We start from the raw sequence: 25,415 nt of genomic DNA on the forward strand, positions 1-25,415 counted from the left end.
TCATGTGAGATGTAAGAAGATTTCTGACTTGAAACCTAACTGTTTTACTATTCTTAGTAAAATGTTGGAGATATTTGTCCCTTTTTTGTTTGACTAAAAAAATATTTGGCAAATGCATATAAATTAGGATACAATGGATTAGAAGTCAAACATGAGCCTGCTTAAATAATTCTCAAGATTTTCTGGTTCACGTGTGGTGATATTGAACTCTTTAGTCATAGGCTTTAATTTGTGCATGGTGCTGACCTGATGCTGTGCAGGGACACTCACTGCATCCCTTCATTCAATTCATTCTAATTATTCCCAACTTCCTGGGGAGCCTGCTTAGAACTGGTCATGAATGTTTGTTATTAAGTATTAAGATATTAGACTACCCTGGTTACAAGTAACAAAGTAGTTTTTAGTCTGAATTTACATATAGATGATCAACATAGGAAGCTGAAATTATATTTGTCTTGATTTTATTTAATCAAATTCCAAATAATGGATTAGAACAATAAAGCATTTTGACAATGACTTAAGCTCAGAGTTAAATGAAATGAAATTTATTGTGCAAGTACTTATATGCCAGTGTTGGTAATTTCAGTGTGTATTTTAGAATGGTTATGGTATGTAAATGATCTTTGACACAATCAGATTTGTGTGCGTGTAACTGGGTGATGTTAATTATTTTTGCTGGGAGCATCTGTTAATGCAGAATATTGCCTCTTCAGGTCCACGTGAAAATGGCGGATGAAGCTGTCTGTGTTGGCCCAGCTCCCACCAGCAAAAGCTACCTCAACATGGATGCCATCATGGAAGTCATTAGGAAAACCAGGGCCCAAGCTGTGAGTCTGAATGTGTCTATCTGCTGCAGCTGTTTCATATATAGAAAGCAGAAAAGCCAGAGTTTGTATTTTTTTTTTTTAAAGGTGTGTGTGGGGGATGTGATTGAATATGCTGTTCCAGTTAGTTCATGTCACATGAGTTAAATGTGTCTGAAATCGCTACTGGAAATCAAAGGCTTTGTAGCATCTGGCAGCACTGGTCGCTGATCCTGCAGGTGGCTGCTGGATTCAGCTTTCACACCAGGGAGCAGCTTCAGTTCATTTCCAAATTTGCTGGGGGAAAAAAAAAATCCCAATTAGTTTTGAGTGCTAACCCTTTATATGCCATAATGCCTTTTTTGAATGCTTTACAAAGTGTGTCCAGAAAGGCTTTTGCTTAAACTTCATTTGAATCACTTTCTATTTTGTGTAAATGTTACTTGCAGGAAGGTAAATGGTGCATCCCATAATTGCTTTTGTTTCAGAATGTTTACAAAATGCACATTAGCTTATTTGTGTAAATGTGGGCAAGTCTGCCTTTTTTCTTTCCAAGTTGGCCAGAGATTCAAAGCTTAACAGGAATCAGTAGGAAAAACTAATATGTAGTCATGTTCACATTCCTAATGTTCTTTGTTCTGTCACTGAAATAAATGTATTATTCAGAGCTACTGCACACAGAGCAGTTATTAAAATAAAATTTGATGTGTATATATCAGCAACACAAACTACCCTTGAACAGTTGGATTGACACTCTGATCTCTTTCAAACATGATGTTTTGGTACAGTGCTGTTAGGGGCCAGAAACTTTCCTATGAAGAAAACCAGGATTTTCTTCCCTTTGAGTTTCTGAGCATGAAACCCAGTTATTGGCTCTTTAAAAGAGGTGAAAGAAATGGCTTATGCTTTGTCTGTCAGAGTATGTTAGATCAAGAATCTTATGTGACTTGCAAAATAAAATGAAAACTTTCTCATGCTTCTCCCAAGTAATTAGGCAGAATGTATATTGGGGTGTGAGTAGGCACACAGGGTGCTTGACTTAGACTAATGAAGAGAGTATATTGTGCTGTCTAGCCAGGGTCACTGGAGGTAGGAGGCTTATGACTGTGGACCTGTGCACCATTGTTATGGTTAGTGCTGGGAATATTTTGGAATACAGAGTACTTTATAGTGGTTACTGAGGAGAGTGTAGATGAGCATATTTAGGGAAGTCTGCAGTGGAGCTAAAAAGAGCAAAAGGCAAATCACCAAAGGGAATGTCCATTTGCTCTGCAAACAGCTCCATTTGCTCTGCAAGTAACCCTGTTCTCCCCAGTTAAATAAGCAAAGTTTGTTTCAGAAATGGTAGCTCAACAACTTGGGTTAGGACAGAAAAATCACTGTGTTAAGAGAGTTTAAGGCATTCAACCTATTTAAATGCTTAGTGATCTACTTCACTATCCCCAGAATCTGAAAATACGCTAGTGATTTTGACGTCTGGTTTCAGAACTCAATCAGCTTGAATTTTTTCTTTTTTCTTCCAAGGTGCACCCAGGGTATGGATTTCTTTCAGAAAATAAAGAATTTGCTAGACGTTTGGTAAGTTATTTTTATTTGCTTGGCTGTGACTGGTGCACTAGGTGGCACATACTTTTTTCAAGGTATCTGAGGAATCAAGCTAACAACTCAAGGCAAATCTAAAAGATACCTTAACATAAGGGATTTCAGTGTGCTTTCTGTACACGTGGATTTCTTGCATTTTGAGCCTGAGTTTTCTTTTGGGAGAAGTGTGTTTGTAAGAACTTTACCCAGGATATAAAAACCTGTCAGGATTTTCACTTATGCCTGGACTGTTTATGGGGCTGCTCTGCAAAACTGGGTCACTGAAATGATCTAGGTTAAAAGTATCTGGTTTTAAGTGATCATTTTGATGATTCGTAGCACAGCTGGTCAACAGCTGTATCAGCAGCCCTGAGAAGGTGCTGAACTGCACTTTGGGATGCAAATAGAAGGCTGTTTAAAAATTGGCTTCTCTGCTGGTAGTATTGTATCATGGAACTGTATTCTCTGAAAGGACCAGAGAGTCAAGAGGGTGCTGTTTTCACTTTGTCTGAATTTGTAAAAATGATTGTTCAAAACCTCTTTACTTCTGTAAGGTTTTTGTATATCATGATGCATGGTCTGATTTTATTTTTTTTCCAGAAGCTTTCATGCAGCTGCTTAAAAGTGTGAGCAGTGCTAGGAGGAGGAAGTTACATTCACAATGTTTGTTCAGTGTCCTGGGTGGATGCTGTGTGTGTAATCACTGCAGATCATGTGCTATTGTCTACTGGCTTTGCTCAGAATAAGGACAAGCACATACTACGTTAAAGTTCAAAGTAAAAAGCCATTGCAGCTATCAGCTTTGTTATGGAGTATGAACCATGAGCCATGTAGCTGAAGAAGTACCTTGTTTTACAGGCAGCAAGATAACTTTGTTTCTGCCTTTGAGAAAAATTTGCTCCTTTCTAATTAAGGATAAACTTAGATGAAGAATCTGATTCTAAAATGTCTTTGTCCTTAGCATCTGTGGAACAGGTCTTCCATGCACCTTCCTTGACTATGTTTCTTTAGGCTTGAGTTCTAGTTGCAATACAGACCCTTACTATTTAGTTGATTATTTGCTGTTAGAGAATGCCACCTGCCCATTAAGGAGATTATTTGAGATTGAAATCTAAAAATTTCGTACTTCCAAGTTGCTGTGAATTTTTTTTTTTAAAGCCCCTAGACAAAAACAAGTGCAGGTTCTGTGGGATGCTGAGTACACCCTGCTGAGTGCTGGTGATGTTAAAGTTGAAAGGGATTCTAAACACTTGGTGTTTGCCGGGATTTACCAAATCTGGGGTAATCTCTTACATGTTAGCTTCATGCAGGTTAGCAGCTTTCTTTTATCACTGTTCTGCTTCGTGTGCTGGAGGTTCTTTTTACTGGGAAGATTCCTGGCTTAATTTATAACAAACTCTGTTCTCAGTGGATTAGACCAGCAGGATAACTGGCTTTAGTTGGCAGTTCCTGTTTCTTTAGTAACAAAAAATTTCAATGAAATGGAAGTGCTCACTTACGCTATTTTGCTTTGTTTTGCTGCTGAATATGGAAGTTCGATAGTTATTTCTCTGAACTGGGCACATTCTGTAGTGGTGTGGTTGTTATTTACAACAAAATGTAAGTGGTGTGGTAATGTTAGTTACAATATTGGTAATGTGACAGTCTGGAGCAATTTTTTGGCAGTGTTAAGCAGAAATGGAGGAAGTACAAACATTCCTGTAGATCCTCTCCATCCTTCTATTTCTCATCTTTTCACTCAGATCCTAGAAAAGTTTCTGAACAATTTCCTGAAGTAATGTGGTGAAACATTTGAGGTTTTGGTTGGTGCTGTAGTCTCAAAATAGTTTTAATTATGTTTCAGAAAACCGGTGTGTTCAGTTCTCTAAATATATAATAAAACAAGGTAATGTGATTTTGCTTTCTGAAATGCACTATTTGAGGTCTCAATTAAGACATCATTGTGCTTCCCTTGATGTCAGTGGCTCTATAAGATCAAACCTCTAGTGAGATCTGGTGAAATGGTCTTTTTTATTGCTAGGCCTGCTTGTATTTTTTTCAAGCACTCTTATGAATACAGTTAGGAGGAAAACTTGCCTGCTGTTTCTTTTCTTTATTGAAGACTGTAACTCTTATGTTGTTAAACTGTTATGAAGTTGCTGAAGACATTTTTGTTCTGTTGTCTTTTTCCTTATCCCGTTCTTTGTATATACACTGTTTTGTTCTTTTGCATTGAAAATAGTGATGGAACTTATGAAACTTGGGCTTATTTCCTGGTATGCATCTGTACTTTAGGACAAACTTCTTAAACTGGGAAGCTGAGAAGGACACCAAACTTTCTAAACTTGCCAGTCTATCTGTAAGAGCAGTAATAAGCTCAAAGCAAAGCTTTATCTTCAATTAATGCATAGAGGGTCAGCTCACATGTAATCCCACAGTGTGTTATTTGAACAAAAGCATGTCTTTTTTTCATTGTTCTTTGACTCATGGAGTAGTACACAGCTATAGACCATACTTTTGGAGAGTTTGAGAGATATTCAGAGTATTGAAAATTGCTGGTCTTTAATTTTTTCTTCTTTAGAAACTTAATTTTGTTCTCTTAAAATGGGCAAGAGAGACACAAATAAATGATCCTTTGTTTCCAAAACAGAATTTCCAAAAAAACAGTCAATGGGGCGAATATCTGCCGTGCTGTTCATTGTGATTCAGTAAATAAACTGGTGCATTCAGTCCTGTCTTTGTGTATCTGCTCTGGTAGCTGTTGTTGGCTGACAGAAGAGGGATCCATGGTATTTATACTGAGTGAGTGTGTCAAAGATTTTATAAATATTAAAGTTAATTTCTTAAAGATTGGTATTTGAATGTGGGATCTTTTGATGAATTCATGAAAATGCTGATAACACGTAGAATAACAAAATATGGGTTTATGCAAGTGAATGTATTTCATTAGAGTCAGCAAATAAGTTGGTACTTTTAGTTTATGCATGCAAATATATTTTCATGTAAGTAATTTCCCTCCTTCAAGGAGTAATTGCATAATATTCAATACTGTCATAAATGTTAAAGTGAAGTTAAAAATCTATTGCTGCATTAAAAAAAAATTGCTAGTATCCTTTGCCAGATGCTATGCAGGATTGCAAGAGCAGTTTGTTCCTTTCCTACTTTAGAAGAGTTTGCTAGTGACCTCTGTATGTAGGTTAGCTTGCTTGATGTTTCCCATTTCATAAAATTAATTAAATTTTCTGAGAAGCCTTGTCAACGCTGTCACCTAAAGCAGGTCTTTGGAATTGGGGAAGGAGAAAGGCCTGAGACTAATCTGAGCCTTTTGGCTGACCTGTAATTGAAATATATAGTTATCTGAAATTGCCATTTTTCGTTTTTTGCTTGTAAACCTCCAGAACAGCTGTTTTGATGGGGGGATGGGAGTGCTGAGTCAGGTCTCTTAACATGCTGAATAGTTTGGGAAAATTGGGGATTGGTCCGTGGCCCAGTGACTCTGGTGTTTTTTTTTTTTTTTTTTTTTTTTTTTTCCTTCCCCCCAGTCTGGGTGAGAAAAGAGTGAGAAGAAAGTGAGTGTGTGTTGCACAGTCATTATTCCAGAGTCAGAGACAGCTGCTTGTCTAGCTGATGTTAGCAGCAAGTAGGAGTCTTACTCCTGCAGTTGAGGATATGTTCCTTTCCTGCTTCCTGGTAATGATTATAAACTTTGACCTTGATGCATGATGGCTCTGTATCATAATGGGATCAGTTTTCCTTTTAATTTAATGAAACACAAATGAACTTCTATTTTACTGACTGCCTTGAAAGTCCCATGGGATGCTAACTGTTAAAAACAAAACAAACAAATTCAGCTGAATTATTATTTTGCAAGCCTAGTATGAAAAATATCAGTTTGCTAGTTTATAAATCCTCAGTGTGTTTTGGTGTCTTGTACGGATGTGATAGAGTTTGTGCTTTCATAAAAGGTCAGGATTGTGGCGTATTTCCTCCAAGAAAATGATTTAATATGTGCATAAAATTATCTCAAAATTATAGCAGTTTAAGTTACAAAAGCAACCTTTATCTGGAATATTCTTTTCTGAATACAGCCTTGACAATATTCTGATGCTCTGTTTCTTGATGCAAAAGTAGCAAGCCACTACCTCCTGCCAAAATCCATTCCATGGGATAGAAGCCATAAACATGGTGAGAAAAAAGCATTCAATTTTGGAGTAAAATATGAATCTTTTTGGAGTTCCTAGTGAAACCTGGTTGTATACATCTTTTGAACCTTTTTACCAACTACTGTTTGAGATGACTGGGGGAGATCAAAGCAGCCAGTGCTGTTTCTCTTTACCTTTGAAGCTAGATTAACATTCTTGGTGGAATTAAAAATCCCAACAATGTATTGTCTAAAATAAATGGGCAAACAATGTATATGGAAATGATCGATCACATGTTTGTAAATGGCTGCTAAGTTTGAGAAGGAAAAGGTAAACCAAAGAACAACTTGTTTTACCTTCTGTAAGGGGACACATGTCTGATCTGTGAAGAACTTAGTGCAGGTGGCTCTACAGACCTATAGACAGCTAATTATGGGTTTCTCACCATTTAAAATGTAAACTCTTACTGGCAGGAAGGTTTCTTTACCATTGTTGTGCATGGCTTTGTTACTTGTAAGCAAATTGTGAAGTTCCTTTATTGTGATTCAGTGGATGTTACATTTTTGAGGAACACCTGGTATGATTCTCATGCTGTTCCCACGTGCATTAGCTTTTTATCTGACAACTCTTGTGACTGATTAGCATTTGTGAGTGCCAAATTGTGAAAAGGTGGTCAAAAAAAGGCAGTGGAAGATTGGTATCAAGAAGCTGCTTGTGGCAGAGATGGTATAATTCAAAGTGTGGGGAAGACAGAGCTTTTAAAGTATGTTTTATACACTCTGCCTTGCAGGCCAGAGTTTCATTGCCTACCAAAGCCAACAGTGTGTTTGCCGCCACTGCCTGTGGTGGCTTAAGGTGCTTTGTCTGTTGGAGACTGGAGGTTTTGTCTGTACAAAGGTTAGGCAATGTACTGGCCTAAGTGAACAGGTCACCACTTTGCTACCCAGAAGAGTTCTGACTGTGAACCTATAATTTTGATACTTATTTTGTTCTGGGGCAGAATGCTTCTGTGTGTTACTTGTATTCTTGTGTTTAATTCTGAGAAAACTTTCTTTCATAGGAAAAGAATCTAAATCTGCTGTATCAGGTTGGGTGAAATCCATGAGAGAGACAAATAATGTGTGTATTAAATCATGGGCAGTATTTGTCAGACATTAGTAGTCCATATGAGCTAGAAAAATGAAATTGAGTTGTCTGAACTGTCTGCTTAGCCCTTACTTGTGTGGAACTGTGTTACTCCTTTACTGTAGAAAACTTCAAATACCTTTGCTAAAAGCCTTTGATGGCTTACTTTATGTCATCAGTGTCCTGTATAAGACCGCTATGCAACAAAATAAATTGATGACAGTTCTACCTTGTTGCAAATTTCAAATAACTATCTTGAGAGCTGCTGGATATAGCTAGGGCATTTCTTTCAAGGGTAGGTGTATGCCTAAACTTTTACAGTCTCAGTCTACAGGTCTTGTGGGTATATGTGTGTATAACCTATATGCATGTATTTAAAGATGCAGGATAGTGTTTTGTCAAAGGTTCATGTGATTTGATGAAAGTACTCTCCTCCCTTTTTATTCTTTTGCCTAAACTTCATAATCTTAATATGTTTTTTCTTCTGATCTCCTTTGTGATTAGGCAACTTTCTATGACATGGCAGTCTTAACCTATTTGTATTTGTTTTTCACTTGGAGTAAGCCTTTGGTTTTAACTTGTGTTTTTTTAAGCTTTGTCTTTTCTTCAAGTGGTTTAGTTTGAAAGCTGTAACATGTGCAACTGTCCTTAGGAAAAATGCAAGTACTGAACTTCTTGATTTGAACACTAGTGCCTGGCCACGTGAGACTCTTAGTGGATGCACTGTGGACTTGCATGGCTTCTGGAGGAATGATTTATGCTGTGCATGTGATTAAAGAAGACAATAGAGGTATTTTTGCCTATATGGGTTATCAAAAGTCATTTAATGTTTCTCATGAGATGCTTGTCAATAGCAGTACTTTAGCATGCTTATTAGGGTGTGTGGTTCTGCAAATGAATGGATATATGGACTCCTGATTTGTAAAACTTCATTATTTCTTGATGTGCAGTGTCACTGCAATAATACTTACTTCCAGACTTACAGGAATTCTTCCTGTTTCTTCAGAAATACATTGTTTTGTTCTCTTTTTTTCATTGTTGCTATGTCTGGTTGTGAAAATGAAAAATGTACTACTGTTTCCACAACTGCAATTATATTAACTGTGCGTACTTGTGTTTTTACTCATTGCGATAATAGAAGACATGCAAATGAAATGCTATGTAATTCTCTTCCTCCACAGGTAATATTGTTTCCTTTCACTTTCTTCCCCTTTGCTATTGCCTTGCAATCATGCAGACAAGCTTGTCTGGTTATGGTAAATTCTGTCCATTCTGATCTATGGTGATTTGTTAATTTGTCCTATTCTGTAAACTGATGTAAACTTATGTGGTAACCTTGCAGATGTGATGTCCTCCTCGGTTTCTAAAATCAGTTTTAAATGTCTCATTAGTAATAGTGGAGTTGGATTTAACATGAATAATTAAGACAATGTCTTTGAAATAAGAACTTCTGTTGCTCTGTGGATTCTAATTTACTTTTGTGGCAAGGCAGATGAAGCTTCAGCTTAGGATTCAACAATGTTTCCTTAATAATCACTTCTGTTTTCTGCCTGCATTTTCAAAAATGATATATTTTAGAGTGATTGATGCTCTGTGTTCAGTAGATCTTCGTTATAGATTGAATACTTAAGAGTTTATATGTATTCTTTATAAAATATACATATCAAGAAAATTAATTCTGACTTTAAAAATGAATGCAACTTAGCAAAGAGGGGGTTTTTTGTGCATTCTTACAGTTGTAATACATTAAAGCAGTAATTGTGTGTGGTGGAATCATTTTCCCTATCACAATATGACTATTCTGTTCACTACTGTAGCTGAAGACTATAATTGCAACAGGACCAAAATCACTCTGAATACACACTTTATGAGCCAAGATGTCTTCTAACAACATGCAGCGTTTTTGTCCACAAGGGTTTTGGTTGTTGACAGCAGTGTGTTACATGAGGAGGGATATGAACATGGTCCGTCTCTTTCATCCCAAGGCTAGGAGGTGATTACTTTTGAGGGAAGCTTTGAGGAAGTTTATAAATTTAATTCTTGAAGCCTGTTTAGCTTGGGTTGACCTGTTGAAAAGCAGCTCTGAGAAGGAGGACCTGGAGGTGCTGGTGGACAGCAAGCTGTCCATGAGCCGGCAGTGCTCTTGTGGCCAGGAAGGTCAGTGGTACCCTGGGGTGCATCAGGAAGAGCACTGACAGCAGGTCAAGGGAGGTGATCCTGCTCCCTCTGCTCAGCCCTGGGGAGGTCACATCTGGAGTGAGCCCAGTGGAACGCAGTGAAGATGGTCAAGGGACTGGAGCATCTCTCTGGGAGCTGGACCTGTTCAATTTTGGGAAGACATGCCTGAGAGGGGACCTCATCAATGTCTGTAGGTGTGTGAAGGGAGGGGGCTTTAAATAATTTCTTTCATCCACAAAATATGAAGATCCCCTTTGTATTGATGTAGTTTTTCACCAAAAGTTGTCACCCCCTTCTCTGCCTTAGAAGTTTACAGTAGCTTCTTGCAACATTGATAGTGTGAATTTTTAAAAGCTGTGAGACTTGTGAGTGTATAGTTGGTAGGGCTTTTATTGCGCTATGGAGTGCATCACTGTTAGATGCTGTGGAGGCAAAGGTGTTGTTTTCTGTGACTCTGCAGGCTATTGCTGTTTGTTGAAGATTATTTTCAGTGTCTTTACCTCCCTGTGAGCATAATAGGTAGGGAGAAGTTGCTACAAGTTGGCTTCCTAACCTTGGGGCTTATTGGCAGCTAATCCTGTTTTATTTAATCACCTGAGATCTGACACTGCTAATGCTGTAAACCTGGAAATTTATGTGTTGTCATGTTTATGATTTTTTTACTGATATTGTGAAAAGTTTAATGGAAGTTTAAAAATAAGTCTGTTATCAGTGTCCACACATTTGTACATCATTCTGATTTTAGTATCAGTAGGAAGCATACACCTGTTGAAAAGTGTCTCACTGTTTAGAGATGGGTTCTTTAATTGATGCTCAATTATGGCTTTCAGTACATATAGGGTTAAGTGAAAAGGTTGCAGTAATATCTAGTGAGCTTTTTTCCTTTAATGTGCTCATTAGCAGTGGCAAGTGCAGGTTTTAGCACATGTCAGTAATTTACATTTCATTGCTGAGTGGCTGCCCTTGTTCAAGAGTTGTTTTTAAGCCTGATGAATATACTTGTGTTGGGAATAAACTGAGTAGAAGAATTGAAAGCCAAATACCCTGCCAGGCTTTTCAATTGGTGCTGAAGTTTCTAGTGGGCCACTGATTAGTAATGCATGAAGCAGCAGAAAAATGCAAAGATGATGTCTAGAAAGGTTACTTCAGGTAGATTTACCCTCAAACCCCTCTTCCTTTGTAACTGCCTTTACAATAATTTTCCTCAAAATTTCTCTTTTAGCAGGCCTTCTCTTAATGCAAGAATATGGTACATTAGATGGACATCCCAACTAGGTTATTTATTTAGAAGTGGTACAGAAAAGTAATGCTTGTACAATGAGTCCTAGAAACAGATGATATTACAGGCTGTACAGTTTCCTGCTCTCAGATCATGGTCATAGGGATCTCAGCGAATATTTGCTCTTGTACTTCCTTCTTTCCTCTGCCTCATCTCCTACTGACTGGCTTGAAGATGTGTGTGGTTCACTGCAGTAATGGTAAATATGTGTGTTGGGATGCAGTAACATCGTGGTTGGCAATTCAGATGCAAAATAAAGGTTGCTTTTGGAGGAAAATTGATGCTTTTATGTAACAACAGCTTAGTTTAGTAATAAAACCGTATGATTAGCTAAATGTATTCTTGATGGAGTGATATTCTTGCTCTTTTCCAAGCTACTCTATTTTCAGAGCACTATGTGGAAACTTATACTGTGAAATTATACTTTCCTTTGTGGAGAGGCTTGCATATATTTTCTGTCTGAAAGGATAGATATTGCTGAATTTACATATGTACACGGACAACAAAGCATTTTTATTCCAGATGCCTGTTAGGATCATACTGACATGTTCTTCAGAGCTCTTGCAAAAGAGTACTGGTGCTTACTCTTTCCCACTTTCACTCTTAGGTATTGTGAACACTGTTTATATTCAAGTTACTTATTATACAGTTTGGGGATGGGGAATGCATTAAACATTTAGAATGGGGGAAAAACCAGCAAAAGATATTCCAGAACATTCTTGTGAATAAAACTTGACAGTTTACTGTGTAAGAATTTGTGAACTATTTCATTACCCTATCTGAACATTGGGTGCACGTATTTAAATGAGAATGTTTGTAGAAAGTAGAGCCATTTGAATATTTTTCACACACTGAAAATATTTTCATAGTTGCCTTGGTCAGGTTTGGAATTCCTATCGTTAATTTGCAAAATAGCTCTTTGCTTACAAATAGCTGGGAAGGCTGTGTCCTTTACCTTTCCTGTGTTAGCTTGGAGCTATCTGCAGTGGTAATTCAGTGATTGAGATTGTGATTAGACAACAAATACTAGTTTGAGTTAACAAGTAGTAAAGTATCTATGGACGTTACTGGAAAAACTTTCTTGATTGTGAGCCACAATTTTTTCCATAGTTTGTTATTAAAAAACCTGAGGAAAATTATGCTTTTTTCATTAAAAAAAACCTTGTGTGAGATATTTTGCCTTTTGGCTAGGATGCTTGTCTATTTCTCTAAGAAATCTGGAGATACTTGCCTGGCAGAGTTGTTGAGACTAGCAAACAGTTGAGTTTGCTTCAGCAGAACTTCCACAAAAGTGGGGAGAACATTTTACCCTCTAAATTTAGAAGGATTTTAGTTTCTTTTTCAGTCACAGCTGAAGTCATAAAGTATTTGCAGATGTTTTACAACTGGACTGTGGTTCTGAATGGATGAAATGAAGAGGGGGCTAAGAGTGCTTTCAATGAGGATTTCTTCTTGGAGGTTTATGGTAGGGTAGGCTTCTGGGCTGGGGCTTAGTCTCTACTGGATAGGTCCTCTAGCTCTCACCTACTCCTGCTTGGCTGAATGTGCTTCTTGATGGTTAACAAATATGTCCTATGGCTGCTGTGGGTGCCACTGCCCTTCCTAGTCATTCAAGCAATGAAGTTGTGTCCTAAGGCATTGTATGTATTTGTGTTAGAGGCAGGGGAACTATTTGCCTTCTGGATCTTGTGACTTTTTGGAGCATTGATCCACATCTTGACTGAGCATCTTGTACCTTCCTGTATGTGCTCTGATAAGAATAAATTACATATATGTGGATGCTGGGGCAAAGCTGTTACCACATTAAAGGTGGTTCTGAGTAGATGAATGATCCTTTGGTCTTTGGAACAGGATCTGATCTCATAATGTAGGATGTTCCTACAGGTTAGTCATTTAGCTATTTTTTTGGGAGAGAGTTGCTTGTTCTCTTAGTTTAAATTTAGATTTGACTTTCTGTGGAGCAAGAGGCAGATTCTGGTCAGCCAAATTGGTATAGCCCATAACCATATTTGTCTTCAAGGAGATTTTTGGTAGAAGGCATCTAGAGAATTCAACACCCATGCAACCTATACTGCAGTGTTCAAAAGATAGTTTTCAAGTTGCTTAATTTAAGTAGTTGGTATTGTGGCATATGTGATATTTCAGGCATTAATTGTTGTATCCCAAACTGTGATTAAAAAATTTTAGTCTTTGGGAAGACAATAAGCATATGTAAGTTAGGAATGAGTTTAGGAAGCCAGAGAATTATATATATATATATGGGATATGGCAATCTCTTATTTTCAGTGTATATTTTTATTCTGCTTGCAGGAAGAACATGTTATTTTAAGGTGGTACCAAACTGAAGCACTTGAATTTTTTAAGACTGGTACCTTTTTTCATGGGTTCTGTTATAATAATGTAGAGAAATAATTCTCACAGCAGCCATATTATAAACTGTGATGACTTCTGGTAAATGAGCGTAGTGGACTATGCAAATACTGTGTGAGCTGTAGCATGTACAAAAGCTGAAAGTACATTATGTCTGTATATGGAGAACATGCCTCTTAGCACAAAAGGGCTGCTCAGGAATTCCATGTGTAAATTTGCTTTTCAAAGGCAGGCAGCAGGTGTGCTGCAGAGTGGTGCTTCCACCTATCCCACCAAGAGAAGTTGTTTAATTTATGCAGGCTGGAATTTAGGAAGAATAAGTTCTCTGCTTGGACTTTTGGACAAGGCACCTTGCTGGCAAGCTGTGCTTAATTTTAAATTCAAAGCCACCGTACTAAAATAATATCAGGCTATTTAAAAACAAGTTACTCAAAAGGTAAAAAATGCCTAAATGAAGACTTCCATTTGAGTCTTGTGTGTGTGTGTAGGCATTGATACAGTTTTGTATTACATAGTTGCTTGCTTGTTTACATGGAACTCTCACCTTGCTTGGAGGTTGAGTATTTCTTTGCTTTGTGTTCACTCTTTAGTGTTTGGCTTCAGACAGTATTCAAGCCTTGTGCTGGGCACATGTATATTTAATTAATCTGAGAAACTTTGTCCATTTCTATTGTATGTGTGAATTTATACATGTTAATGTATTTATGCTCAAAACATCTCGTTGCTCTTGAGCTGAGCAGGAGAGGATCCTGTCCTCCTCCTTCCTTGCATGTTTCGTTTTCCTTTCTGTGTTCAAGAATGTCATGGCTTTTCATCTGGAACGCGCAGGAAGCTCAAGAGATAAGTGGCCTTATTTACAGATATTTCCAGCTCCAAGGAGCAATTTCAGATAGTCTGGGCATCTTGTGGGTGGAATGTGCTCTGATTATAATGAGTTTTCATAGTACCTGACAGTTAGATTCTCCCTAGAAAGTGATGTAAATTGAGGTTTTTCATGGCTTATGAACTGAAATATGGCTAACTTTTTCATGAGAATAGTAATGGCTTTATTTATGATATATCATGCTTGGCATCGTACAGCGTGGCTTCCATTCTGCTTTCATGGTTGTTAACTGAAGCCTCTCAGCTGCTGTATGAAACAAATTTTCACCTTATTGTGAATAACACTTTAAACAGTATTACCACTATTCTTTCTGAACTCTTTTTACTGAAAGTTCTAGCCTTTTGCATCTGCTGAGAGAAATTCTTGTGCAATAAATCTTTGGAATGAAAGACTGGAGTCCAGTGAGATAGAATTTGACAAATGTATATTCAAGTAAGAGTTTTCAAAGAGTGCATAAAGGGCACTCTGGCTTCTGCTCTTGTATAGAGTGTCTCTTTCTACTGTACCTTATACCAAAATGTCTGTGGAATAACAAATTCATATTTTTTCTACAAGATTTTGTTTCAGTTCTGTTAGGTTGTATAGTAGATTATAATTGTATCTTTTGTTTTACAAAAGGTTTTGGGTTTTTTTTATATTTAGTTATTTCCAACTAAACAAAACACTTTTCCAGTCATTTCAGTGCTTGATAACTTTAGGCTTCATTGCCTCTACATTTTTCAAATTATTAGTTTCCTAATGCTTACAGCTTTAATTTACCCCCTACTGGTATCTTCAAATGGATTTTCAGAATTTTGAAAGTGGGCTACTATAGTTGTATTTCAGTATTGGTCCTGACTGACACAGAATTTCTTAAGTAGCCTCCACGATTAAAGGGATGTGAGGTTCAAACAACTCCTACAGCAAGATGCCAAAGATTCTCTTAAATTTGTATTTGGTTTTAGAATGTTTTTGCTTTGATTATTTCTGGTAGTTTGCCTGTTGCTTTTGCAAGTGCTTTTCTCTCAGATGTAACTTAAATATGTTAATTTCAGTATCTGTTCTTGTAATTCAATATACTTAATCTTAAAGCAGTTGGTTTGTTTAGAAAATAACAGATACAAATCGGACACACTGCTTGCCTCACAGCACCAAAATACCCATAAAGGATAGCTTGAAGAGTTGAGTACACATATTGTATCCATGGATGACTGTATTGATGCATGTTTGCACGTTATCTTCTAAATATAATCCAGGCTATTGTTAGCTCCAAGTGCCAGAAAACTACAGAACTATTTTTCTTTGAATTTACAGTTTGAATTTTTCATTACCTAAAATTGAAGAAGCAGTGATCTGCAGTATGTTCATGCATGGACCATAAGTCTATATAACTTGGAATCATTTAGCATTCTGCCATATTTCTGTGGAAAATTATCATTCATGAGGACTTCAAAACGAGGCATTCTTCTTGCAGTTAAACCCCATTGTTATCTTCCCTGTCCCTCTTGAATCTGTTTTCTGGTAAGTTTTCTTTTTTCCAGTTTCTACTGTATGATTTAGGGGAAATACACAAATATGTTTTAGTATTTCCACGCTACAGGAGACTAGGGAATTTGCGACCAAAGTTTAAAACCGATCAAACAGCAGAAGAAAATGGGATTGAAAAACCTTACTAACACAGTCTCCCAGAAGTTCTTGTCTGTGTATTAAGATTCCAGTCCAGCTAATTCTTAAAAAGCCTGCATTATCATTCAGTGCAGGAATGGTTTCCCGAATCTGTGACTCCATCAGTGAAATACTTATATTGCTATGTATTCTCAATGTCATGTAATGGCACGTCAGTCTTGATAGACAGTACTATAAAAGTGCTACCATTGCAACTGCCTTTGAAAAATAGTGAAAGAAACCAGAGTTTAGAAATAAGAATCTTATTCCCTTTTAAGGAGTTTCTAGTGTAGCATGTTTGTATCTTGGCCTGGTGGAGTGAAATAAAATCTGATTATTTGATTCTGTTCTAGGAGTGACAAATCTTCCTAAAATATTTGGACTGAAAAGCCACCGCAGGTATAACTTAGTGGAGTTGAAATAGAAATGGAACTTGCCTAATAAAAAGCCTAGGTAATGATTAGGTTTCAACATGGATAAAAAACCTTTGTAGCCTGTGTTGCTGTGATAGTTGAATGCTGGTGATGTAAGTGATGTAAAATAATTAATGTTACTACTGAGAGTTTAAATTTAACTTCTGGTTGCTTACTCTTACTTGAGTGTAAGATTCCTGGTTTGATCTTGTATTTCCCTATATAAGATATCTGGAGTTTGGCCTTTGTTACTGTCTTGTAACAAAATTATAAGCCTGAAATTTCTCATTCATGTTGGACTGTATTTTGAGGATTGCAGTGAAAACTACAGGTATCACTATAATGTAGTAGCTTATGCTAATTATTCCAAAACAGGGATTGGTCAGGATGCTGTACTGTTGCAAAGTGCAGAAACTTGAACCTCAGTCTTAAAATTGTCAAAAAGCTCTTGCCTTAAACTTTGAAGTTAGCTTTTGAGCAGTAATTTTTTTTTAAGAATAGAAAACAACTGAGATGCTTTGGTGAGCAGGAAAGGAAATACTGTTGGGCATCAAGAAAATGGTATGTCTTGCTACTTTTTTGAATTGCGTGCTTTAAAGGAATTTAGCATTCAGCTACATTATCTGCGTTGTAATAGCTGGTAATGGAGATACTTCCTTAAAACAAGGATCCAGTGTGATCTTCATCTTCCAGGGAGTTTTGAAACAGCTCAGATGTCATGTGATTTTTTTTTTTTTAAAAACTAGTCTGAACTGTTTATATATTATGAGTTTTCATTACTAAGGCTGCTGACATTTACTGGATAATGAGGTTTAGGTATGATAGTTAAGGGTTTTAATTCTCCACGTCTTTCTAAAAATTAAACTGACTGCAAAACTATATATATAACTATGCGAAGTGATGTATGTATTCCCTTTTGGATTACAAAAGTGTATCATAATATGAATAACTGGTATAAGTATTTGGACCAAGAGAAGAATGTTTAATATATTGAGCATTATCAAATTAGTTTTTCTTCAGGGATTAAAATAATGGGGTTCAAATTTCTTGTGGAATTGGAGCTTTATATGAGTGAGTAAAACAGAAGCTATCCTTTCACCAAGGTATTCAGCCTGTTCATGAAAAGATATGGTAAATGGAGCATAACTAATCATTATTAGACAGCAGAACCGTAAAATACCTTTAAAAATATATAGGCTTGCATTAACTAGTTGAGAGATAATATGTTGAAAGGAGACCTTGAAGTTATAGAGTGAATGTAGTTTTAATTTTGTGAATGGCAAGAACTCTTGTCTGAACCATTCATACATCTGTGATGAAGAGATTTGCTCCTTGCACAAAGGTCACTGTATGTATTTTCTGATCTAATGTTGAAGGATAAATAGCAGTGAAGATGTAGTCCTGGAGCTGAAGAAAATTTACTTGAAAGATCAAAAATAGAAACAACTTCAATCACATTTTTGACTGTTTAACACTTAAATGACTCTTCATTTTTTAAGTGTAATGATGGATATTGCAAATTATAATAAATGTAATTACCTTACAGTATCACTAATGTGTTGTTGACTTCATCTATATTACAGCAAAATCCAAAGGACCTAATTATGCTCACCATATCCCATGTCATATGCACATGTGTAGTGAAAAGCTGAATTATGCCTTTTCCCCTTCTCCAATTCTGTTAGCATCTGAAAAAAAAATATAAAGGGGCAAGCTAAAAAAATAAGCGAGGAAGAAAAACCTGGTGCTCCAAATGGAAAACCTTAATGCCTGCAGCCACAAAGAGGTCTCAGTCCTCATCATTCTTTTAAAAATGGAGACATGCAAGCCGTCCTTGTGGCTGAGTAAAGCAGTATTTAAAGGTATGGGCATTACTGTCTCCTCTTTTCAGTTAACTCTCAAGCTTCTATAGTGGGAAGAGTCTGGTACTCTCCATTAACAGCAGCTTTTCAACGTAAAACTTGTTTAAAATGTGACCAGGGAAGGCCAAGAATTATGATGCAATATGATGCTTGTGATGAGCTTAAGAGACTACTTAATGCAACTTTTGTTTTTTCTTAAAGAATAAGCTCTTTATATTAATTCATAAAACCCTACAGGTTTAAGGACCTGATATCTGTGCTGTAGTCCTTAAAATAAGAGGCAAGGTTGCCTGGAAAAGTGACAATATTTATCTTGGTTTCTGTATTTTTGGAACTTTCCCTTCCTATACATAATATTTTTGAATTCTTTTGGAATGTGCGTATATTCAGAGTGGAAAACATTATTTATTCCAGACATGAGTTAATGAATTCCTTATTTTCACATTTCTTTCCTGTATTGAAAATCTTGGGAGCCAGGATCTTTGTTTGTTTGTTCTTCTAAAAGAAGTCAGTCCCAAGCACCAGCTCTAGTCCATAAGTACTTTTCTGTAGGTGAATATCTTCTGTCAAATTACCTAATTTTTTTCATGGCTAACTCTGTTGTCAGTTAAAATTTAGGTTTTTTTTAAAAAAAATTATGTTTTTTAATTTCCACTTTGTTGGAGAGATGATGAGCACCAATTTTATGCACAGATGTTAACAAATACATGCTTTGGATTGTGTTTTTGTTAAAAAATATACGCAGACTGAAACTTGGACAGAGAAAATGAGTAAATTTAACTTCTCTCCAGGCAGTTAATAAAATCTTTTATTGCAGTAAATGTAGAGAGATCACTGTGATACCATATTTAAAATAATGACTGATTTCTCACTGGAAGTGGTGATTCTTACTTATTTTAGAACTTTGCAAGCTAATCCTTTACATTCATAGTATCATGCTTACTCTATATCCACGTGAGATTGTGACACTTCAGGGAGAGCCTGAAGTATGAGACTTGGGGATGGAGTTCTGCTGATGCAGAACTGTTCTTCACCAATAGCTCTGCTCTCATTTGGAGCAGGTCTTTCCCATCTTTCAGCTGATTAAAGGCATACTTGTTTGAAATTGGGAAAGATAGTTATTTTAATAAGTGATATTTAATAAGTGATTAGCAAGCAGTGTTAATTTTTTTAGACGTTTCAGTGGTGGGGCCAGTTACTCTTTAGGAGTATGCTATAGAGCTTGCATGGTAAATTCCTTTCTGTCCTAGCCTTTCCTCCTCCTGGTACTCCTGAGTGAACATTTCAAATCCTGCTCTAGCTGCTGCTGCCAATGGTACTTGACAAAGCAAGGAATGGGAGCCATTGTACCACTTCACATCTTGTGCAGATTTATGCAAAGATGCAGTTTTGTAATCTCTATAAAGAAGAGTTTACCCGCTGTTGTAAGGAGGTGTTGGCCCTGGTCACTTTTCCTGCCATCTCCCTTGTGCTGGGACTAGTATTTATGTAGTCATCTAGAGCAAACTTAGAAGTAATCTGGAAGGAGGAGTTATCAAAACTGATGGCTGAGGTGTGAAAAATGAAAAGCCTGGAGGTCAGGACTCTACTTTTTTTTTGGTGGCAGAATGGTACTACATTCTGACTTTGTTACCATGGTAGAGCACTTCTCACTGTTGACAGTTAAATTTCATCTTAGGTTGAGCCCATCAGAGCAAACCTCTTCCTGCTACCTGATGTATTGTTAGCAGATGACCATAAGGAAGATGGAGCTTCATGACTGTAAAATGGGCCTTTCCAGGGTTGAGAGCATGTTGGGACTAGAGTTGCTCTGCCGTGCTGTGCTTGTTCTCTGGTTACATATGTCCTGTGATGCAGTTGTGGTCTCTCCTTGTCTCCTTGCCCCTCTTCTTCGGTGCAGGAGATAAAATATAGCCTTTGGTATATGCTTATAGGTGCTTTTTTACTGCTTATGTCTCAGAGTATATTCTACCTTTAAGGATTTTTTTCTGTAGCTTTGAGGAATACGTCATTGCACATACTTTTCAGCATTCAATTTGCAAGTGAAAACCCAGTTTACTAAGAATTTTCAGGTAATTCTAGCTCAGCAGATAAATTGGAGGTTGGACTACATGTTGTATTTCACCATTTTTGTGTAACTTAGCTGAATGATTAAAGTAGAAAAATTTTCTGGGATTCCAGGGTCTGACTTACTATCTTATGCAGTTCTGAGGCATCAGTTTGCATCACAATGAAACATATATTTCATTTTCTCATTTGATAGTTTTCTAGTCTCTCTTTACCCTAGTTTCATGCCTCTCTTGCTTTTGAAAAAAAATAAATACCAACTTTTCCAGAAAGATTGCCTTAATTTAACAGCTGATTCCCTCTACAGGCTAAAATTTTGAAATTTAGGGCCTGTAACTGTTTAAGCATGCTTAATTTCAAGCACATGCTTATTTACAGGATCCAGATTTGTTTGTCTAATTACTTTATAGCATGAGTGAAGCCAGACTGTCCAGCTCTCAGGCCCATCTGTTGGGAAGGGGAAGGAGGAACTCGACTGTGTCTGTTCCAAAAAGCTGTTACACCCGTAGTCACCAGATGAAATTTGTTTCAGATTCAGAGTTGGTGGTATTTGGGAATACATGGTAGATACTTTTGTCATAGTACATTATCCTGAGTTCAGAATGGTTGTGCTTCATAGGAGTAGGACCACAAGGGCATCTCATAGATTGCTTAAGTGCCTGTAAATTCTCTGGTGCTACATATCAAAACAATTTATTGACTTATTTCGTTTATGACACTGAGATAGTGACAAGTTGTTGTCCCAAAGCTGTAGCATTTTCAATGATGTAATATTGCCTGTCCATCACATTTTGTTCCACAGGTTTAAGTGTGCCAAATTCCACTGTTACTCTCTTATGCTAGCCAAGAAGTATAACTTACACATACTTCAAAAATAATTTGAAACTTTTTTAATTTTCAGTGGTGTTTATTTTCACGTGTGATTATTTGCCTTCAGTGTAAAGATAAAATTAAATTGCCAAATCTGCACGTTTCATTCATGGAAGAATGTGTGAGTAAAAACAGGGCTTGGTGGAAAACTCCAGATTTGGATATAAGAGTGTACAAGTCCTATTAATTAAAGGTAATAAAATTAGAATAATATTTTTCTTTTAAGTTTAGCTACAAAAGCACCTGAACTTTTTTCTTAATTTTATTTGAACATACACATTTAAGAGGGCAATGCAATCACAGACATCTCTGCCCGTAATACCTAATATAAACTTCATATAAGTAGAGCAAAAATAGAAACTGGAGGGAGAGCTATGTACATTGATGATTAAAACATATAGAAAAGAAAAGAATATTTTTGAGAACGATTTCCTTGGGGAAAAAAAAAATCAATTTTTCATTTACTTTAGTGTAGGTCTCTATTGGTGGGTGGCTGTAAGAGCTAGTTATCTTTCATTACAGGGTAATTAATCTACAGTTTTTCTCTAAGGAACTGTGTGTAAGATTTGAATAAGAACATCTTCTATTAGTAATACTACTACATGCATCTTTTTGTGAAGAGGCAGTGAAGGTGACAAGGCAGAGTGTGCTTCATGGAATACCATGGAATGGTATCTTTGCTGTGATTGGGTTGCCTGGCATTATCCCATATGTACACTAGTGCTTGCTCAGCGGATGGGAAGGCGTCACAGAAGTGCTCCATTACCATCCTCTCAGATTGTAGCTGCTTCTCCCAACTTCCTCCATGCCTGTGCTGGTGTAGGGAGGTTCCCTCTTGTCCTTGCTTGCCCCCCAGCTGTGTTTTCCTAGCACTGTGCTGTATCTATCCTGTGTTGACCTAAGACAATTGGATAAGCTTGCCTTCCACAAACGGGAACCTTTGGATATTTCTTTAAATTATTTCATTGTTCTAATGGTTATCACTTGCCTGCAAAGCTAAAGGAACAGCATACTTTAGTACAGATGTAGAAATAAATGGCTGGAGATATCAGTACCACCAGTTACTGGAGAAGAAACATCAGTATGAGGAGGCTCTGCTTTCTCTTAAAGAACTGGATATTGTGAGATTTGGTAGGAGGATATATATCCCTTTATCTCACACAAAATATGTGCATCTTACCTATTTTGTGACGAGGCTTGTGCTGCGCTCTCTCTGCTTTTAGTTGCTGTTGCTGCTCAGAGATTATGATCTTCCTGATATCTTCACCTAGCTTTGTGGAATAAATGAATTTAGAAGGTAACTGGAGACGAGTGCCTTTCTTGAGGAGGCATCAGCTGGAACGGGTTGCTTAGGCTCATAGCCAGTTGAGTTTAAAGTATCTCTGAGGATAGAGACTCCACAACATCTCTCAGCTATGCATTCTTGTGTTTGATCAACATCTTCCAGTATTTCTTGCCTTTCTAGATTGCAGCTATCTCACATGTCTCATCACTACTGCCATGACAGTACCTTTGTAACTCCCAGGTTTTCCCTGCTAGTGACTGCCACAGGCATGTCTGGTCACAGATGTAGTTCAGTCAGGCTCCCTCCACATTTCCTGCGTGCTTTCCCCCATGTGCCCTGTTAAATGTCTGGTGGCAGTGTATTTGTTGACAGTTGAGTTGTCCCTACTGGCCTTAACCTTTCTTTCTTTCCCTTTGAGGGAACTGTCCCTCAAAATTCTCTAAGTACCCCCTGCCTCTTTAGCTATTTTTAGCTCATGTGATTCCCAAACTGATTCTGCACAGCTGCTGCTGGTGGCCTGAGAATCAGGAGGAATTGTGTCCTGGGGTTGGGGGTACTGGCTTTTTGGGTCACTACTCTGTGACAGTTACTGTGACCTATGGGGCAGCATTCCATCCTTGGGTTTTATAATAACTTTATGCTTGAGCAGGTATTGCCCCACTCCTATCCTTCCCTTACTTGTGTGATGTTTTGTGTTTTTATTAATTGCAGGGTTAATATGTCCTGGCTTTGGTGGAAGATACTCTTTGGTTTAGTAAATTAAAACCTAGTTTGGAGTGGTGATGACAAACAAAACCACAAACAAATGTGTGCCCATGCTCATTTTGTTACTGATATTTACTGCTTCTTTGGTTCTTAAATAATTGTGATTAATGTAACTGACAAAGTGGTATTTATTGTTTCATAAACATGCCTGTTTATAATTTAATGTTATTTTTTGAATGACAGATACTAAATTTAATGCTGTTTAATTACTCCCTTCTTGTGGGAAAATAACTCCACTTTGCTAACAAGATTTACATGCTTCCACTTTTTTGAAGTGAACTTGGTGGTTTGCTCTGCATCTTTTGGTGTAGTTTAGGGAGTCTTTCTAAACTGTTGGAAGGTTTTCAAAACAACCTTTATCAAACGTTTGATGATGACTATTTTTGTTGACACAGTAACACTTGTCTAAATATCAGCAATTTAAGCTATTTGACAGGAAGTAAATGAGTAACCTTGTGAGGACAGTGGTGAGGATTTTTAAGTCCACTGGCCAGCTGAGGAAAGGGCACTGCACTGTAGGTCAGAATGGCATTGCCCATGTTAGAATTTGGTTAGAGCAATGGGCTTTTAACAGTCTTGTTTTTATCAAGAATGTTGCTCATTCAGTGTCTTTGTCTATTACAATGTTTGAGACTCTTTTTCAATGTAGTTTTTAGAGAAGATGATTATTAGGAAGATAATTCTAGGCTCAACACCAGTGTTGCTTATGCTTAAGTCATCAGTAGATTGAGGGTTGTGTGAGCTTCAACAGTCATTGTAAGTTTTCATTTAGTTTCTGAATGTGCAATATAAATATAATTATAGCCACCGAACTTTGAAAGCATTGTAGAATGTCTGGAAAAATACCAAATTTTTTTCAACATGCAGGCATACAATTAATACCCTTTGACTGCAAGCTCAATGTAGCATCTCAGTAACACAGTGCTGATTTTTCATTACTCATTCACTTCTAAATATATTCTCATGTTTTGATCATTAATTTGGCCTCCCCTTTGAAAAAGAGAAGCTATGGTATTGCAAAGTGCACTTACTGATTAGGCTATATGTTTGTGTTCTGTATTAATTTGCAAAGCTTCACGAGCAGCTTTAGGACAGGAGAAATAGTGTGGCTGTATTAAGAGTATGCCTTGTGTCCATGCCTTTTCTTCATTTGCTCTAACACTGGAGTTTTTGAACTGTTTGTTATTCTACTTGTCCTCCCTACTGAACTTTCAGTTTGATACAGAAAATTTTGTAGATGCCATAAACTTGGGTCTTTGGTAATGTGAAGTATTGCTTTGGCTAGAATGATGCTCTCCTGTTTTTCACTCTCATCACTGTCCTGTTTTTTCTCCATGACTGCCTGGCTTTAATTTAGACTAATGTATATTTTTTGTTAAACATCTCATGGAGTATTTTCTGCCAGGCTGAAGGCTTTTTCCATATTGAAAGCCAAATGCCTAGAAAATAAAGTGCTGCTAACTTTCTCTACTGAATTCAATACATTAATTCCAAGTGCTTTCCCCCCACCAAACAAATTAAAAATATATATCTTGAATCCTAATTTTCAAAAAAGTAAGAAGCTGATATGCTTCAAAAATAAATTGGTTGTGTTTTGAGATGAAGTGGTTAATAGGTTTGATTAGTTGTGGCTCAAATGTAGTCTTTAATTGATAAGATGGAGTACTTATCGATAAGCAAGCACTCTCTCTTACCTTGCTAACATATTCAGGCTGGCTTTGTGCAACACTGGCATATTACGTTTTAAACTGAGTTTGAATTAATGATTAAACAACTGTTGCTTTTACATCAGGCAAAATCTTGTGTGGTCATGCAACTGGTGGAACTATTTTGTGTTGCATGAAAAATGAAATGGTCTTCCTGAAGTTCGATGATCGGGAAGACTAAGATTACACTTGTGTTTGCCATTTCCTTTGTGCATACCTGATTCCTTCTCTTTATCTTCGTGTAATCAGCAGCTATATCCATTGCCAGGATCTAATTGAACTTAATGAAGAAAGAGCTTCTGCTGTTAAGCCTCTGCATTTTCTGCTCTTTGTGCTGCTCACTGGTGCTAAAAAGAGATGAGTTAACATAAACCTGAGTAGGCTGTTTAACCTTCTTTCTCTTCTGGAAATGTAGATGCAATAACATTTGCAGCTGAAAAGGCTCATTCGCAGTTTCTAATGT

At 37.1% G+C, this 25,415-nt stretch overlaps 1 protein-coding gene across 1 annotated transcript in view; it reads left to right on the forward strand.

Moving 5' to 3' along the window:
- Positions 1-25,415, forward strand: part of PCCA (propionyl-CoA carboxylase subunit alpha) — a 270,508-nt gene that overhangs the window by 38,937 nt on the left and 206,156 nt on the right. The window contains exons 5-6 of the mRNA XM_066313485.1: positions 714-827; positions 2,328-2,381. Coding sequence (XP_066169582.1) covers positions 714-827; positions 2,328-2,381 — 168 coding nt within the window. The remainder of the gene's footprint in view (positions 1-713; positions 828-2,327; positions 2,382-25,415) is intronic.

This window comes from Sylvia atricapilla, chromosome 2 (genome assembly GCF_009819655.1).
Source record: "Sylvia atricapilla isolate bSylAtr1 chromosome 2, bSylAtr1.pri, whole genome shotgun sequence".
Taxonomy (NCBI): domain Eukaryota; kingdom Metazoa; phylum Chordata; class Aves; order Passeriformes; family Sylviidae; genus Sylvia; species Sylvia atricapilla.